At 53.0% G+C, this 16,301-nt stretch overlaps 1 protein-coding gene across 1 annotated transcript; it reads right to left on the bottom strand.

The window, feature by feature from the left end:
- Positions 1-9,897: 9,897 nt before the first annotated feature.
- HSD17B7 (hydroxysteroid 17-beta dehydrogenase 7) lies at positions 9,898-15,962 on the bottom strand. Its single transcript, XM_069022915.1, has 9 exons — positions 15,883-15,962; positions 15,550-15,753; positions 15,352-15,444; positions 14,363-14,477; positions 13,699-13,893; positions 12,723-12,827; positions 11,640-11,696; positions 11,268-11,366; positions 9,898-10,859 (listed from the first exon to the last, which is right to left on the bottom strand). The coding sequence occupies exons 1-9, from the start codon at positions 15,915-15,917 to the stop codon at positions 10,764-10,766; spliced, it is 999 nt and encodes a 332-aa protein (XP_068879016.1). The 5' UTR covers positions 15,918-15,962; the 3' UTR covers positions 9,898-10,763.
- Positions 15,963-16,301: the final 339 nt, after the last annotated feature.

Raw genomic sequence — 16,301 nt, 5'->3', positions numbered from 1 at the left:
CACACATCAGCTAACTTAGCTGATGAGAGATCCCTAGCTGAGAGATCCCTAGCATGACATGGATAGGACAGATAATTTTCCTTGTTATCTGGCCCAGAGGTGAGCAAGATGAGCTAGAGGCTGTGGTTGATCCTTGCACACTCCTGGTAGGTGCTGGAGCTCTTCCCAGAATCTCCCTGTGGCCTCAGCTCATATGGGTTTTGGTCCTGTGGCCTTGGGTGTCAGTACCACATCCTGCTGAGAGAGACCAAAGCAGGTGTGGCCTGTATTCCCACGCTGGATTCTGCAAGGCACTATGAGCTGGTCTCCATGCCTTCCCGAGGTCACATATAGAGAGAGGCTGCTGGAATATGTCACCGTGTTCCTGGGCTCTACAGCTCCGTGCCTGCTGCCAGCAGCAGCCAGAGCTCCTGAAGGCAGCACTCCTGCAGCTGCCAAGGGCTGGCAGAGGTAGGCGAGCGTGTGAAGTGAGAGGCGGACTCAGCAGCTGGCACTCACCTGGCACAACGTGTGGCTGGGATGGCAGGAGACCACACAGCCTAGCAGCGGCCACAGCAAGTGACAGTGCCTCGTGCAACAGCTCCACCACACAGGTTTGCTGCAGGTGCCCAGGGTGAGGGAAGCTCCTTCCTACGCCCATCCGCTGAAGGAGGAAATCCGTCCCATGGAGTGAATTAACCAGGCAGGAAAACTCGTGACGTGACCCTGAGGTGCACGGCAATTTGAGAGGTTTCCCTCCTGACCTCAGCAGTGAGACTTGTGTTTACGTCTGTGTGTCAAATGATACCTGGGAGAGCAGCACATGCTCCGGAAACCATTCCAGGGCTGTCCACAGGAGCGGGAGGCATGACTGCCCCAAGCCTGATCCTTCAGCATTCCTCCGTCAGAATACTTGGGCAGGTAGAGCAGGCCTGTCCAAGCCAGAATAAAAAATGTATTTAAAAATGTGTTCTAAAACCAGTAGTAATGGAACTTTCCAAGAATGGTTTTTGTAAGCAGGAGCAGGCCAGGTGAGTTGCACTGTGTCAGATGCCTTAGCTGGCTGGGATGAGCCCCGGGCTCCCTGGGCAGGTCTATTCCACCTGTAAGAGCTTATGAGAGCAGCTTAAAGCTGGGTTTAGGAGAACTTGCACTAAGCTGAGCTGCACAGGCACTGATGACAAAGCTCAGTGACAAAGATCACTGCAGTGTGAGGAAAGCAGGGCTTCATACAGGTTCTGCCTTATAATGACATTATGCTGAAATTCCTGGCTTCCTGTTCCCATTCACCAAACACTGGCAGGTGCTGGGGCCTGACATTTTCCCACCAGTGTCAGAGACTTTTGGGACTCACCAAAACTCACTCAACCTGGGCTTTCCTACACATCAAGGGAGTCTGTCCTGTGCCTGTGCCAGCACTGGTACCTACGGAGTAGGCTGCTCTTCATCCATGGAAACTCCCGCCCCATGGCTACCCCACTCATGGCACAGTCAGGAAAACAGGTCTGGCTATTAGTCCTGGTTTGAACAGCATAGAAAACAACAAAGAAATCCAGTGGGTAGTGTAAGGGTGTGTCCATCCCTCTGAGCCCTAACTCATTCCCAGCACCTTCAGGGATGCAGCCATTCCGTCCAGCCTCCCTGAGATGCCAGCTGAGTGTACCCATCCCCACTTCACACTGTAATTAATCCTGGCCCCTGTGATCAAGGCGAGGTTCTGCCTTGCTGTGTTTCAAAACACAAATCTTGAGCACAACATCCCGTCCCATCAGGCACGTGCCCTCTCTGCTGTGTGGGGCTCTGCAAGACAGTCCCTGGGTTTTGAGGCCACTTGGCCAACATCAGTGCCCTGCCTCAGCAGCACACTTCCAGCACACCCACACACTGCCAGGCTGCTGCGACACGCAGGGATAGGAGCTGCCCCTCCGCTTCTGGCCCGTTTGGGAAGGATCAGCCTGTGCCCCCTGCCCCTCTCACATCTGCACATCCCACCCTTCAGTGGGAGGCTGTGACAGGAAGGATTCACCAGTGGGAAGTGTACTGCCCAGGCACTGCACGTGTGTGCCCACACTGCCCTTGGCATGGCGGCTGCACCAGCACCCATCTGCACATTGGACAAGCTGGCACTGGCACCTCATCACAAAAAGCAGCAACTCTCATGATGAATTTTCAGCACAAAATGAGTGTTTTTTAGACAAAGTCCACGATTTACCATGCTGGTGCAGAAGGACAGCAATGTCTCCATGCAGCCCTGACTGGAGCACCTTGCCCACACACCTCCCCCCCTCTCCTGGACCCCCTCCATGCTCCCCTGTCTCCATGCTGGCCCAGCTGTGCTCAGAGCAGCCCTGCCAAGACAGGGCAGGGGACAAGAAGGGTCCTCAAGGGGAAGCAGGGACTTGGGGTAGCCATGGAACTGCTCAAGGACAAAGCAAGGAAGCAAAACCTTCTGTTTCAATCTCCCAGACAAAAACCCCATTAGAATTTTCTGGGGGAATCTCCAACTTGGACAAAAGTGAGGCTCTGAGGACTGGTTGGCTCCAGTTCTTTTGGCTCCAGAGAAACCAGCCTGGCTGACCCACATGACTCCCAGCTGTGTTGGCACCCACCTTGGGATGTCCCTCTTGTTATTACCCTTATCTGCACTCTCCTGAGCTGAACCATGGACCTGAGAGGTCAGGGGACTCTGCAGGGAGACCCGGGCAGAGCCTGCACACCCCAGCCAGCCCCTGCAGAGGCTGCTGGGGGTCAGCATTCAGCACTGCTGGCAAAGTGAACATGAGCCAGGTCCAGGACAGCCTGTCCTGCTCCAAGCAGAAGTTTTGAGGTGTCCAGGCCACCGTGGCCGGACCCACAGCTCACATACCTGTGCTCTGATAAACATCGGGAAAGCCAACCTTTGCCCCACAGCAATCAAATCACTGCTGAACACCTCACTGAGGGTTGCATGGGCAGGGAAAAAAGGTGGGGAGAAAATAGAGATTAGCAAAGCCTGATAAAAACATGACCTCTCCCTGACAGAGGCCTGTGTCACAATTGACAGTATTGACAGGTCCCTTGGGAATGAGCGAACTCGATGCTCCTCAGGCATCGAGCTGCGAGTGTCAGCCTGAGCAGCAGCATTCAGGGAAGCTGATTGAACAAGTGTGATATGCTGGGACAGGTTTCTCCAGCAGGCATCATATACCAGCAGCACCTGCTAGTGAGGTGCCCTGGGCAGCACATCCGGAGATGGCACCGGTGCCAGCGTCACCAAGCCTGCCCGGCGTCACCTGGGGGTCCTGTTAATGCCCAGAGGAGAGCTGCCAGGATGGCGAAGGGCCTGGAAGTGAAGCCATACAAGGACCATGCAGGTCACTTGGCTCGATCAGCCTGGAAAAGAGACTGAGGGGAGACCTCATAGCAGTCTACAGCTTCCTCACAAGGGGAAGCAGAAGGGCAGGCACCAATCTCTTGTCTCTGGTGACCAGCAATAGAACTCGAGGGAACAGCAGGAAGCTGTGTCCAGCGAGGCTTAGGCTGGATGTTAGGAGAAGGTTCTTCACCCAGGGAGCTGTCAGGCATTGGAACAGGCTCCCCAGGGAAGTGGTCATGCCTGCCAGAGTTTCAGAAGCGTTTGGACAATGCTCTCAGGCACCTGGTGTGATTCTTGGGGTGTCCTGTGCAGGGCCAGGAGTTGTACTTTGATGATCCAGTTGTACTGGGTCCCTTCCAATTCAGGATATTCCGTGATTCTATGAAACCTGTAACAACATGCTCTCTGTTTGCTCAGGGATACCCTGGGCAGATCAGTCCACCACAGTCAGTGCCCACACCTCACTGAAGATCCTGGGGGCTTCTGGGGGCCCAAGAGGTGTTTGGGAGGACACCTCCACACTGTCAGCTTCTTCCCCAACCACCTTGACTTCATGGTCACCCTTCTCCCCTATATCCTTGCCAACTCCACTGCTCGACACCCCAACATTGCTGTCCTTGAGTTTGGGAAAAGACAGGAGAGCAGAGGCTGGACACAGCTCTCAAACTCCATGATCAGAGAATGACCGTGCTCATGGAGGAGCAACATTTCCTGCAGGAATGTCCTACCCTCATTGTCCCTCCTCATTAAACACTGTGCCTGGGACACCAGGAGCACCGGAAGGGCTTTGCTGATGATGGAAATGCCAAGGGCCACCACCACGTGGGTGGGAGGAAGCCACTGGTGCCCACGAGGCTGAGATGACTGCACCTGGCAGAGCTTCCTGCTGGGCTGCCCTGCTGCTGTGTGATTCATTGGCCCCATGCCTGGATTTCAGAAAGGCAAAGGTTCAGTCCCAGCAGGACTTCTTGTCCCCCTGCACATGGCAGAGGGGTCCCCCAAAGCCCCTCTGTGGGGCAGGGCATGTGGCAGAGCACCCACCCCATGCAGAGCGGGAGCTCCATCATGAATGTCCCCATGGCTGAGCACCCCGGTGCTACACTAACCCCACACATTGTCCCTCTTGGAGACAGCTCACCCTACAGCCCATGCTTGGCTAAGAGGATGGACCTCTTACCTCAGGTGCACAAGGCCAGCTCATAACACCCCTGGATCCAAAAGCCTCATGGCTCGGGCAGGGAAGGAGAGCAGGAGAATGCAAGGACATGGCCAGCACCATGTGGCCCTGCAGGGAACCAAGAGGTGGGTTATTAATGCTTTGGCTAGTCCTGCTCCAGGAGGGATATCCTTGAGCAGGGGCCTCCAGAGCCCATGCCACCAACACTGCAGTGAGTCTATAACAAAACAGCTGCAGACGTGCCCCACTGCCCGTGTACAGAGCCATGCCCAAGCTGCCAATTGCTCCTGCCATTCCAACTCCTCTGACCTTGATCTGGTGTTCCCAGCCTAAACACAAGGCAATGTGCCTGCTGGGGGCTTCTCTCCCTAACTTCACTGACCCTGACCTCTGCCGCTGCCTAGCAGTGAGCCCAGAGGAGGAGCCATCCAACCCTTCTGTCCTCCGACACCTCTGCCATCACACGGACCACATGGACCACAACATTCTGCCTGCTCCCGTCCATGCAGCCCAGACCCAAGTGACAACACATCCCTCTCCAGACAAGAATGCCTATCATGAGCTGGGCACAGCAGGAAGGGCCTGAGTGAGCCCAAGAGTTGCCCAAAGCCAAGGAAGCCGTGACCTGCTGAAAGGTATCCAAGGAATGCAAGGCAGGGATGCGATCCAGCCCTCCAGAACCCCGAGCTGTGGCAGCTGCTGACAGGCAGAGTGTGGGTAAGCAGTGTGAGGATCTGCTTGGCTCTGAGTAGTGCTACTGCATTTCAAGGCCATTAATAAACCCCTGGTACTTGGAGGCCATGCACACACATCCCAGGGCTCCACAGGCTAGCCAGGACAGAGCTGCATCCCTACAGCCTTCACACGCTGCTGCTTAGAAGTCACTTATCCAAACCATCTCAGCCAGTTTGGCTTTTCCTGGCTCACCAAAAATGAGCCACCTTCTGCTCAGATGACAAAGACGTGAAATATTCCCTCACCTGCCATGTGCTGCCCTGAGGGGCGCCAGTCACGGTGACTCATGGAGCTTCCAAGGGACACAGCTCCACTGAGCCCAGCTGAGCTGACCTAAGCTTCTGCTGAGACAGACAGAAACATGGCAAGTCTGGAGCTGTGCCTCCGTGGTGCACCCTGAGGTCATCTTTGTCCTTAGTAACTTCTCCTTCACCAAAGAGGGTCCTACATACACGTTCAGCATCTGTGCTGCCTTGCACAGCCTGAGCCCAGGCTGGCTCCCCAGCCACACTCCTATTTGCTGTGCTTGAGGCAGCTTTAAGGGAGAAATGAATGCCCAGTGAGCAGCTCAGCTGCTCTGCCTCAAGGTGAATGTCATCTGCCTGCCCTGTTTTCTCCCCTGCTAGCACTCTGGTTTGATACAAACCCTTGCATCTGCAAGAGGGTTTCTGGCAGGGCAGCCTTTCCAGGCCCCTCTCACTGAGCATTTTGTTAAAATGTTAATTACAGCATCATAGCCTCTCCAAGCTCTGCTCTTACAAAGGAGCATCAGCTGATGAGCTTAACAAAGAATTTACCACTCACATTGATTCTTCTCCCTGAATCCATCTGCAGTTCCCTTTGAGAGTTCTCCTCTGGGCACAGCTCGTTTTTCAAAGCAACACTGACAATCCTCCCTGACCCTGAGGGTAGTTTTGGCTCTCCTTGGGCTTTCCCATTTCCTTGGCCGTGTGGCACACCTCTGCCCCCAGCCTCCAACACTGCACCCTTCAGCCTCACTCTCCCTGGGAAGCTGCAGAGTGGGGCAGTGTGTGAGAGCAGCCCTGGGACAGGGCCTGGGAGGGACTGCGGGGTGTTCATCCCTGGAGACTTCAGACCTCACCTGGACATACCCCTGAGCTGCCTGGGTCAGCCTTCAGGCCACCAGCCCCTGGAGTAGGGCTGGCTGGAGGTGCAAGCTCTTCCTCACAGCCAAAAACTTCTCAGGTCTCTACTGTTTGCCCATTCTCAGCAAAACCCACCCAGATCCAGGTCCCTCTTGGCTCTTCCCTGACAGCCAGCCATGCCATGCTGCTGCGACACTCTCAGAGGGGTTTCTGCTCCCCGTTTCTCACCCAGCTCTTCAGAGCTACATCTCTCCCTACTCTGGGCAGCTCCCCTCCAAGACTTTCAACATGAAAGTTCCCATCCACTAAGCCTGGATCTCTCCAAACAAGCTGGCTGTATTACATCCACCTGTTTACAAGGACATTCCAGTCCTTGTTCTTTTTCATTCCCTTCCCTTCCTTGAGGGGCAAGGGTCACCCAACCACGGGATTGCAGCTGACACACTGATCTCAAGCTTTATCCTCCCTTGGACAGGGCTCAGTTGCCACCCACCCTCCTGTTATCCATGCCCTACATAGCTGAAAGCCAGCTGAGCTGAAAAGCAGTGGAGAACTCGGGCTGTGTTTGCAGCAAGGCAACTGTCTGCCCACAAAGGTGAAAAACCAGTGGCTCAGGATGAGGCATGGTCATGAGATATCAGATCAGGCAGCTGATTGTGCAGGCTTTCATAGGGCACCCACTCAAGACCTGCCCTGGAGGTTCTCTGGAAAGCTCCATATCCAAGGATCACAAAGAGCAAGCTCCTTTATCAGCAGTGATTCATGGCTGCTGCTGCCAGCTCTTCCCCTATCCCAGCTGGAATTTCTCACCACCCTGCACCATAGGGCTCCTGGCTCAGGGCAGGACCTGTTTTCATTGCACAAAGGAGTCAGGTCTAGCTGAAAGGGATTAGCTGGGGGGAATAAGCTCCATGCACAGGTGTCTGCTAGCCAGGAGCAGGGCATGAGGAGCCATCTTTCTCTGCACATCCACAGCACTGGCCAGGTCTTTTCACAGCCAGCTGGGTGGTGGGCAGCCAAACCAGGGGCACAGCACCCTTGGGAGCAGCCAACAACTGAGCCCTGTCCTTTGGGCAGTCCCTGTTTCAGGACTCCAGGTCCTACCTGTGCCTTCAGGACAAAAGACAAAATGTGGGAGGTGGTTATGGCTCCCCTCCCACAGAACAGTCCCATCCTTCAGGTGCAAAGACATACAACTTCTCACCACAGGGAAGGGAGGGGCAGAAAGTGAGGTTGAGCACAGCCAAGTCTTTTTCTACAGAAAGGCGTAGACAATGATGCCTGGGGTCACAAAAGCAGGCAGGAACCCCTATAGAGAAGCAGGGACCTGTGACAAGTGCCATGGAACACTGGAGCACCTCCTCCAACTGAAGAGCATTCCTCTGGAGACACCTGGGCTGGCTGTGGATTTCCAGCTCCATGCAGAACCAAACTCGTGGGAAACCACAAGTGCATCCCATCTTTTCAAGTCGTTCAACTCTCCAGGGCTCAGCTTGTGCTTTAGCACCTTTTCTTCCTTCTTCACATGACTCTGAACAGGCAGCTGAGCTCGAGGTCTCCAGAGGCCACTTTGCATCCACATCAAGCACAACCACATGCTGCAGCTGATCCCCCACAACTCCTGAATCCTACACGTGCATCTCCCAGGATGTAACACACATCTCAAAGCACCAGCTGCTATCACAGTTACTGAGGGGAAACTAAACCATGCAGCAGTCTGAGCTCACAGTAGGACAGAAAAACACACCTTTTCTAGCCCTGAGCCACAAATCCTCAAGGAAAGAGCTAGAGAGAGCTTTTAAGATGAAGCAGAAACCTGTTCATAGCTTTATTGACACCAGTGTCATGGATAAAGACTGGTCATACATACTCTCCCCTCATCAGACACTGCATGCCCCATAGGCAAAAAGCACTTGTCCCATTCCATCCCCACTTTTCCTGATAAATGTCCAACTTCATCCTACAGGCACACCTGAGATAAAACCTAAAAGGTCCTACCTCTGGTCATCAACCTCTGCCCATCCTAGAAACTTTCCCCTTTTTTCCAAGCTTTGAGAAAAAAAAAAACCAACAGAACCACCAAACTCTTATACCAGAAAACATTTGTTTTTCTTAACTATGCTAGATTATTCAAAGCTATGTCCTCTACGATCTCCAGACCCCACTGCATTCAAATCCTAAGCCTGGCACAGCTGCAGTGCCAGCACACAGCTGGCACAGGGCACTACAGGTGATCATCTTGGCCTATTCCCACTAAGTGGCACTCAGCTCAGAAGCATTGTGTCAGACTCTGTTGCAAATAACCCTTGCTATTTCATTTATCTCATCCCAGAGAGAGAATGAGGTCGGGCTAAGGAATGACTGAGTGCCTCTGGATTTGGGGTAGGTGGGGAGTCCTAAAGGTGGAGGCAGCGAGTGTCACCTACAACATCCCAGGGCAAGAGCACAGCAAAGCTCAAGATGCTCATCCAAAACCAACCAAGACAATGTGCTTCATCACTCTCCAGAACAAGGAGCCAAGTACTGCTGCAGGCTGCTGTGGGGATCAAGTGCCCCAAGCTGAAGAGAACAACCAGCCACTGACTCCTTCCCTGTGGCATTCCACCAGAAATAGAGGGGTTTGGTGCCAGGGTGTTTTAGGACACAGCTGAACAAAGCCAGATAATCCAGATCTGGTGCTGGGACCAGCTTTATTGCATTTAAATAAACATCCACGCAGGCACAGCCCAATCTGCTTCACATCTCTGAACAGCGACAGCCGCAGCTGAGGGAAGCACCACCCCACACTGGCCAGCTCCTCATTCTGTTCTAATGTCAGGTCAAAACCAAGTACATTCCTATCCACACTGGTGCTGGGGGCCCAGGTCTTCACACAAGGCTGAACTGGGAGGGTCTCCCCAAACTCAAGACTGACACACCTCTACTGCTGGTACCATCCCGCTGGCAGTAGCCCTCTGCTCTGTTCAAAACCAGTGCAGGGTGGGAAGTATTTAGAAAATAAAAGCAAGATTCTTTAAATTTGTATCCCAGCACACCCACTCCATGAAAAGCCTGGATTCTCCTGGCTGCCAGCTCTGTGCAGGTCTCCTACCCAGACTTGAGCCACTCCTCTTTCTGGGCACCTGGGCAGGAGGCACCAGCCTGGGTATACAGCACAGCCTCCCTCTAATGTCACCTGATCCCTGCCAGCCCCAGGAAAGTGCCCGGGCTCCCTTACTAAACCAGTAATTATATGGCACAGCAGGGTGAGCAAGCACCAGAGACATTTCCCAAGAGCCCAAGGCTGGGAAATAGTCTCAGACTTCCCACAGGTGCTCAGCACACAAAACTACACTGAAGTCTTCAGAAATCACTCACATCTTTCCTTAACTAAAGAAGTGAGCCAGAAAGGTGGCTAACAGCTCTCCTGCAGTAGAGAGGAGACTCCCCACTTCCCAGCTACACACAGGTTTATAGCACAAGGTGACAAACCAAACTTCCTTCCAGCCCTCCAAGTCAGAAGTAGATGGACATTGGAGTAAAAACACCACTGCATCAAGGACAAGTCAGTTTCAGTCATTTATTCGTTACAGCACTTGAAGTTACTTGGTGGCAGGTACTTGGTGAGGGTCCCCAGATGAACAACAGGAAGAATAGTTTGATATAAAAAGAGTTAAATAGATAAAACAACATGGTAACCTCTCACTCTTGCTCCAAACAGAGCAGACTGGCCCCGAGTCCAGGTTAACATCATCCTTTCCAGCCAGTCATGGTTAAAACCCTTAAGTGCCCATACCCAGGGGACAGCAAGGCATCTGTTCTCACAGTTGAGGCAGGTGTGTGCTTCTCAGGCCAGCTCTTCAGGAGCTTGGTTTCAGCTGCTGTGCAGACCCCACCTGCCAGCAAGGTTCAATCTTGTTGAGCAGGTCTGCACAGCCAGCCCCAGGTTTGGTGAACAAGTTTAAGAGCAGCTCTGCTGAAGGTGAGCCTTCAAGTACGTCAGGATCAGCCACAGGTGGTGTGTTTGAGCCACCTACAAACACCAGCAGAGCCAAGATGCAGGGAAGCACCCCAGACTGCTGCCTTTACTGCACTGAGCCAGATTGAAACCACAGGTTTTGAGGCTGTTCCTGCACTGTGCACAGTTCAGTCATGCTTTTGCAAGACACTGATTTGCAACTGTGTTAAGACAGACTCTGCCTGCTCAAGGTCTCCAGTTTTATGCCAAAAGAAAAATCCCATAGTAAAAGGTCTAAGTATTTCTCTTCAGTTTTCACACTTCCATTTTCAGGAACTGTTCACCTCCTGTCAAGAGGGAAGATTGTGTGTGAAGCCGTGTGCCTGCAGAACAGCTGGCAACACAAGTAGCACCAGAATGAAGAAATCCCATGTTACTGATACAACACTCTCACCCCCCTGAGACTGGCTTTACTTAATCTAAGAGATCATGGTATTTCTCTAGAGTCTGCTCCTCCAGTTCCAACAGCTTCTGGTAAAACTTCTCAGCAGTGTCTTCATCCACATCCATCTGGAAGACAAGGAGAACAACACTGTGAGACCATCACCATGGTGGCAGCCAGTGCAGATACTGAGGACAGCTCTGGGGATAAGCAGGGTGCATTTCCAGAGCTTCCACCTACACAAAGAGCCAGCTAAAGACATCTGTCAGCAGGGCATAAACCAGAACATATTTTGGGGAAGCATCATTACACACTTAACCTGTTCTAATCATCATTTCCATTATCTTCCAGACTCCAACCTAAGCCAGGAGTTACTCTAGGAAAGACTGCAGATAACCCCACATCCCTCCCTGCTGCTCAGCATTCAGCAAGCATCTTGCTTCCACAGGACACCCTCGGCACCAACCCTCCCATGCAAAGCAGATGGCAGACCCCCAGCCAAGTCCCCCACAGCAGGAAGCTCCCTCTCCATTTACCTTTCGAGGCTCCACGTAGCATTTCCCCAGTCCAGAAGTGCAGCTGTGGTACTTGGCAAGAGAATCCAGGTATTCCGGCTTCTGCTTGAACAGCCACACCTGGGGAGAGCAGCACAAAGATGTTCTCCCCTGACTGAGATCTTTCCCCAAAATCATTTATTTTATGGGTACTGGATGAAGGTCATAGAGCACCACATGGCAGATCAGCCCTGGGGACAGCTGGTGCCCCACACTCACTGCTGTATGGTATTTGGGGGTCAAATACAGCACTCACCCACCAGCCTTGCTGAGAGGCTCTTTGCTCAAGCCACAAGACCCCAGAAGAGCTACCCAGAAGGAAGGAATATTAAAATCAGGTTGTGAACTACTTACGTGAGCTTCTGCTCCATTATAAGGTGTCAGAGTATAAGTTTTGGCAAAAAATCGGATCTGAGGGGAAAAGAAGAACATGACAGAACCTGTATTGTGGCCCAAGGTTTGTTGGCAAGCCCTGAGCAGCCCAAACATTCCAGATAATCTACCAGAGGTACAAATGCTTCTCAAAGTGGGCAATAGGTAACACTGCACACTAAATAAAGCATCCCTTTATCACCACAAACTGCTTTCTGGAGCCCCCCAGCAAGTGTCACTCCCTGCTCCCACACAGGGCTCAGCCCAAGGCAGAAGCCAACAGGCCACACACACCTTGCAGGTGCCTCTTCTGGAATGGTCTCAAGGGCAGGAATGGCAGGAGGCAGAGGGGATCTGCAGGACTGCCAGCTTTGAGGACAACTGAGAAGGCATTGCCTCTCTGCTGCCAGGAGAAATGTGATCCATTAGGATCAGCTGCTGCAACTGGGGCAGCTAAAGATGAGAGGCCACTCTTGCAGCAAGAGCATCAAGGCTCAGAGCATGCAGCCTTCAGGGACAGAACTGCAGTGAACCTGGAAAGCTGAAGGCTGAAGAAGAAAGACAAGGAAACTTTTGGAGAAGCAGGGGCAGAGGCAATAGAGAGCAGGAGGCTTTGCTTTCCATAGGGTTGGAAAAAAAAATGCAACACTGCCTTCTAGAGGAATGGAAAGAACAAGACTGAAAAACAGGCTGTTCTAGAAATGAACAGCATTTCAAAGCACAGGGGCCAAGCTGGGGCCAAGTCCTGAGCTCTGCTGCCAGCAAAATAGTGATGTTTCACAAGCCCAAGCAGAACTGGCAAATCTTCCAAGGGGAGCCTTGACAAACACTGCTGTGCCTGAAGGGCTGAACCCTGCCCCTATGCACAGTGTCCAGCCTCCAAACTCAGCTTGGAAATCAGGGCCCCAGGATGAGAAAGGGAACGTTTGCAGAGGGTCCAGCCTGCCCAGCCCAACAGAAGGAAGAACTCTATATCAGCACAGGCAGCAAGGAGCCAGAAGTGTGCTGTACATCACTTGCAGTGAAGTGTGTCACAGCCCAGAACCAGGCAGGACATCCACTTACCAACCACATGATGGGCATTAGCAGCTTCCACAGAAAAACAGGCAGAATTCTGTAGGTCATGTTGGACATAACGAGCCCAGGACAAACAACACTGGAATACAGACCCTGCAGAGAGAAAACCAAGTCAGTGTGCAATTACACCACAGTTAAGAGAATGGGTCACACGCCTTCCCTCCCAGTACTCCTCAGCAAGAGGGTGTGTATAGACATCAGACAGTAATACTCCACTAAGTACCAGGGCAGAGAGCAATTAGATGTAGTGATTTTAAGAGGTTCAAATTGGAAACATTTGCATTAAATCCATGCTCATTACAAACTCACAGGATAGAAAACGCAGCCTCCTGGTGCAATCTCCATGCAGCTCAGCAGCCACAGCAGATACCCCACAAATTACAGCCCTCTCAGACCAAAGGCTACCTCTTCTTTGGAGATAAGAGCTCAGCCTTTTAGAACTAAACCATTTTCTCTCAAGTGTTTGAGAACAGCACAACCGCTACTGCTGGAGCAGGGCTACAGCTGCCAACAAAATCCATCAATCCCCAGGACAGGGAGGGCACCTCAGTCTGACAAACCTGAGAGCAGCACAGAGCCATCAGCAGAGCCTGCACCTTCAGTGCTTGCAGGCAGCACTGCCAGAGCAGCCCTGGGAGTATAAAAAGCAGAGGATCTTTGCTCTTTTTATACCAATTCTTTGGTCTAAAGAGACAGAACTTGCAAAGTAGGGACCCTGCCTAAAATCTCCTGCTTTGGGAAGTTTTTCTGGCAAGAACTCCAGAATCTGGCAATCTCTCCAGCAAATTCTCCACCCCCTACACCACCAGTTCAACCTCAGCCACGTTCAGCTCTTACCTGTGCACTAAGGAACGCAGCAGATTGCTATGAGTGAACGAATGCAACTAGGTAACAACAGTGTAATGATAATTACAAACAGTAGCAGCTCGTTAGGTTCCTTCAGAAACACAAACCCCATCATCACCTGAGTATTAAATTTCCTGTTCAGAACCACACTTGTCAGGTCAGTAGCATATTTAGAGGAACTGTATGATTCCTGCCCCTTGGCATGCTGATAGTCAGAGAGGCTGAAGGCAGACTCCCTGGCATTGCTGGAGGAAGTCCAGATGAGTCGTGAGGGCTTCTCGTTACCGCAGAGCAGAGACTGAAGCTGACGAACCTGACAAAGAATTGTTAACTTATTTAACACATCAATTTCCCAGTCTTAGGGCATAACCTGACAGCATTTACAGGCTGTGAGCTTCTCTCAGCTTTCTTGGCCAGCTTTTCCTAGACTAGCCAAAAGCAGACACTTGTACAAGCAGCTGTCATTCTCTTGGACAGCTCAGTTGAGCACCTCAGAATTTAATTCAGCCAAGCCTTAGTATTTGTCCTGGATGGAGAACTACATATGATTTACCCTGATCTGCTGCTGGCTCACTAGAGTAACCTCAAAATTAAATCAACTCTTGCAACAAGTCACCATTTATTGCTATTTAAACAAATGTCAAGGCCTTTGCCCTGTCATTCTTTATCTATCAGGCTGCAGCATCTAAACCTGTGAGAACTGATTCATCTGTACTGCCCAGACCCATCCCTACCCACATCAAACATCAGACTGAGGGCTCAATCTCCATATGAAGCCTCACCAGGATAAAGTGTCCAAAGAGGTTGGTAGCAAACACCTCCTGAAGTCCATCTCCATTCAGCCTGTCCGTCTGGGTCATGATGCCTTCTGCAGTGGTGAGCATGTGAAGCACCTTCCTGGAAGCCAAGGACAGGAGTTAGTGAAAAACACTGCCAGGAGAAATCTACCACTCCCCCACGTCAGCCCTTCGGAAACACCCCCCACCCTACAGGCTCCACACAGATTCACCTTCAAGGAAAACATCAAACCATGAAAAAAAAGATGGGAAAAGTTTACAGAGTATCCCAGGTCCTTTATTTGCAAGTGTCTCAATACTGACTAGACCAGAGAAGACTTGTCCCTTCCTTCACTCTCCCATGGTAAAGTACCGTTAAAAACATCTCTTTCCTTCATTTCACGCTCAGATAACTTAATCAAGCTCCAGCGTGGAACTAAGCCCTCAGGCCATACCTAATGCAGGCAAGGAAACCAGTCTGGCATCAGTGCTCAACACCCCAACAGTTCTATTAGACTTGACACAAGTCACTGGAGCTCAGCCTCCCCGTGTTGCTGATCCAAAAAGCTAATGTTTATACCAACACCATCAGATTCACAAGATACTGTGATCCACAGCTATGAACAACTACAAAAACCTACACTGGCATGAGAACAACAGTAAGGAGACCCGGTATGACTAAACTCCAACACAGCAGCATTTCTCACGCAGTGCCAGGGGCTGCAGGCTTTGGGTGACCTTTTGCCCTCCCCTTGCACACAGCAGGCCTCACCTGGGATCAGAAGAGGCACTGGGTGCCTTGGACCATCCCAGCATGGCACTCAGTCCCCAAACCCACCCCACAAAAGACCATGCATCCCACAGGGACGTGCTCTATGTCACACCAGGAAGAGAGATAGGCTCTTCAGCACCGGACCCAAGGGCACCTCTTGACAATGCCAGCACCCCGTGCTTCCCACAAGCGGGGAGCTGGAACCCCCGGCAACATCTCCTACCCGGTGAGGAGACCATGCCAGAGAGCCTTGAAGTTCACGTGCGGGTTGGGCATGATCCCAGCGTTGAGGTAGACAAAATCCAGGCGCTGAAACCTGCGTGGAGAAGAGCAGAGGAGTCGGGGTTGGAGGGGGGACAGGGGTGTCCGGCGGGGTGGAGCGCGGGCAGGGGAGGTGTCTGATGGGGCGGAGATCCCATACCTGCAGCGGAGCTCACGGGCGGCCCGCAGGATGGAGGCCAGGCTGCCCAGGTCCACTTCCACGGTGGAGACCTGGGCGGCGGGGTGGGTGGCCAGGATGAGATCCCGCGTGGCTTCGCTCTTCTGCACGTTGCGGCAGGCGATGCAGAGGTGGATGCGGCCATCCTCCTCCAGCAGCCGCTGGCACAGCGCGAGCCCCACGCCGCTGCAAAGGGACGGTGTCACAGAGAGCCCTGCCCAGGCCAGCCCCCCCCCCCCCCCCCAGCCTCCCGGCCCCCCGCCGCGGTGTCCGGCGGTCGGTCGGTCGGTCGGTCGGGTCGGTCCCGGCGCTCACCCGCTGGCACCGGTCACCAGCACCACCCGCTCCATGCCTGCCCCGCGCCCGCCGCCCCCCGCGCTATAAGGGCTGCGCGCGCCCGGGCCCCGCCCCGCCCCGCCCAGCAGCCAATGGGCGCGCAGCAGGGGGGCGGGGCCCGCGCGCCGGTGGCGTGATGGTGAGCCGAGCGCGGGGGGCGGGGCTACCCCGGCACGCGCCCCAGGCCACGCCCCCACACGTGCGGGACACGCCCGGCCCAGCGGGCACGCCCACGGCGCGTTGGCCCCGCCCACTCCGCTCGGGTCTCCCTGCTGCCTTGCCTTGCTTTCCTTTTCCTTCTTTTCCTTTTCCTTTTCCTTTTCCTTTTCCTTTTCCTTTTCCTTTTCCTTTTCCTTTTCCTTTTCCTTTTCCTTTTCCTTTTCCTTTTCCTTTTCCTT

The sequence above is a fragment of the Aphelocoma coerulescens genome, chromosome 8 (assembly GCF_041296385.1).
Source record: "Aphelocoma coerulescens isolate FSJ_1873_10779 chromosome 8, UR_Acoe_1.0, whole genome shotgun sequence".
Taxonomy (NCBI): Eukaryota; Metazoa; Chordata; class Aves; order Passeriformes; family Corvidae; genus Aphelocoma; species Aphelocoma coerulescens.
This window is presented reverse-complemented; position numbering and strand designations above follow the sequence as displayed.

Coding starts and splice junctions, on each gene's coding strand:
- HSD17B7 (XM_069022915.1), bottom strand. CDS start 15,917: ATGGAGCGGGTGGTGCTGGTGACCGGTGCCAGCGG. Junction 11,697..12,722: donor TAATGCCCATCATGTGGTTG/GTAAGTGGATGT, acceptor TTTTCCCCTCAG/ATCCGATTTTTTGCCAAAAC. Junction 10,860..11,267: donor GCTACGTGGAGCCTCGAAAG/GTAAATGGAGAG, acceptor CTTGTCTTCCAG/ATGGATGTGGATGAAGACAC.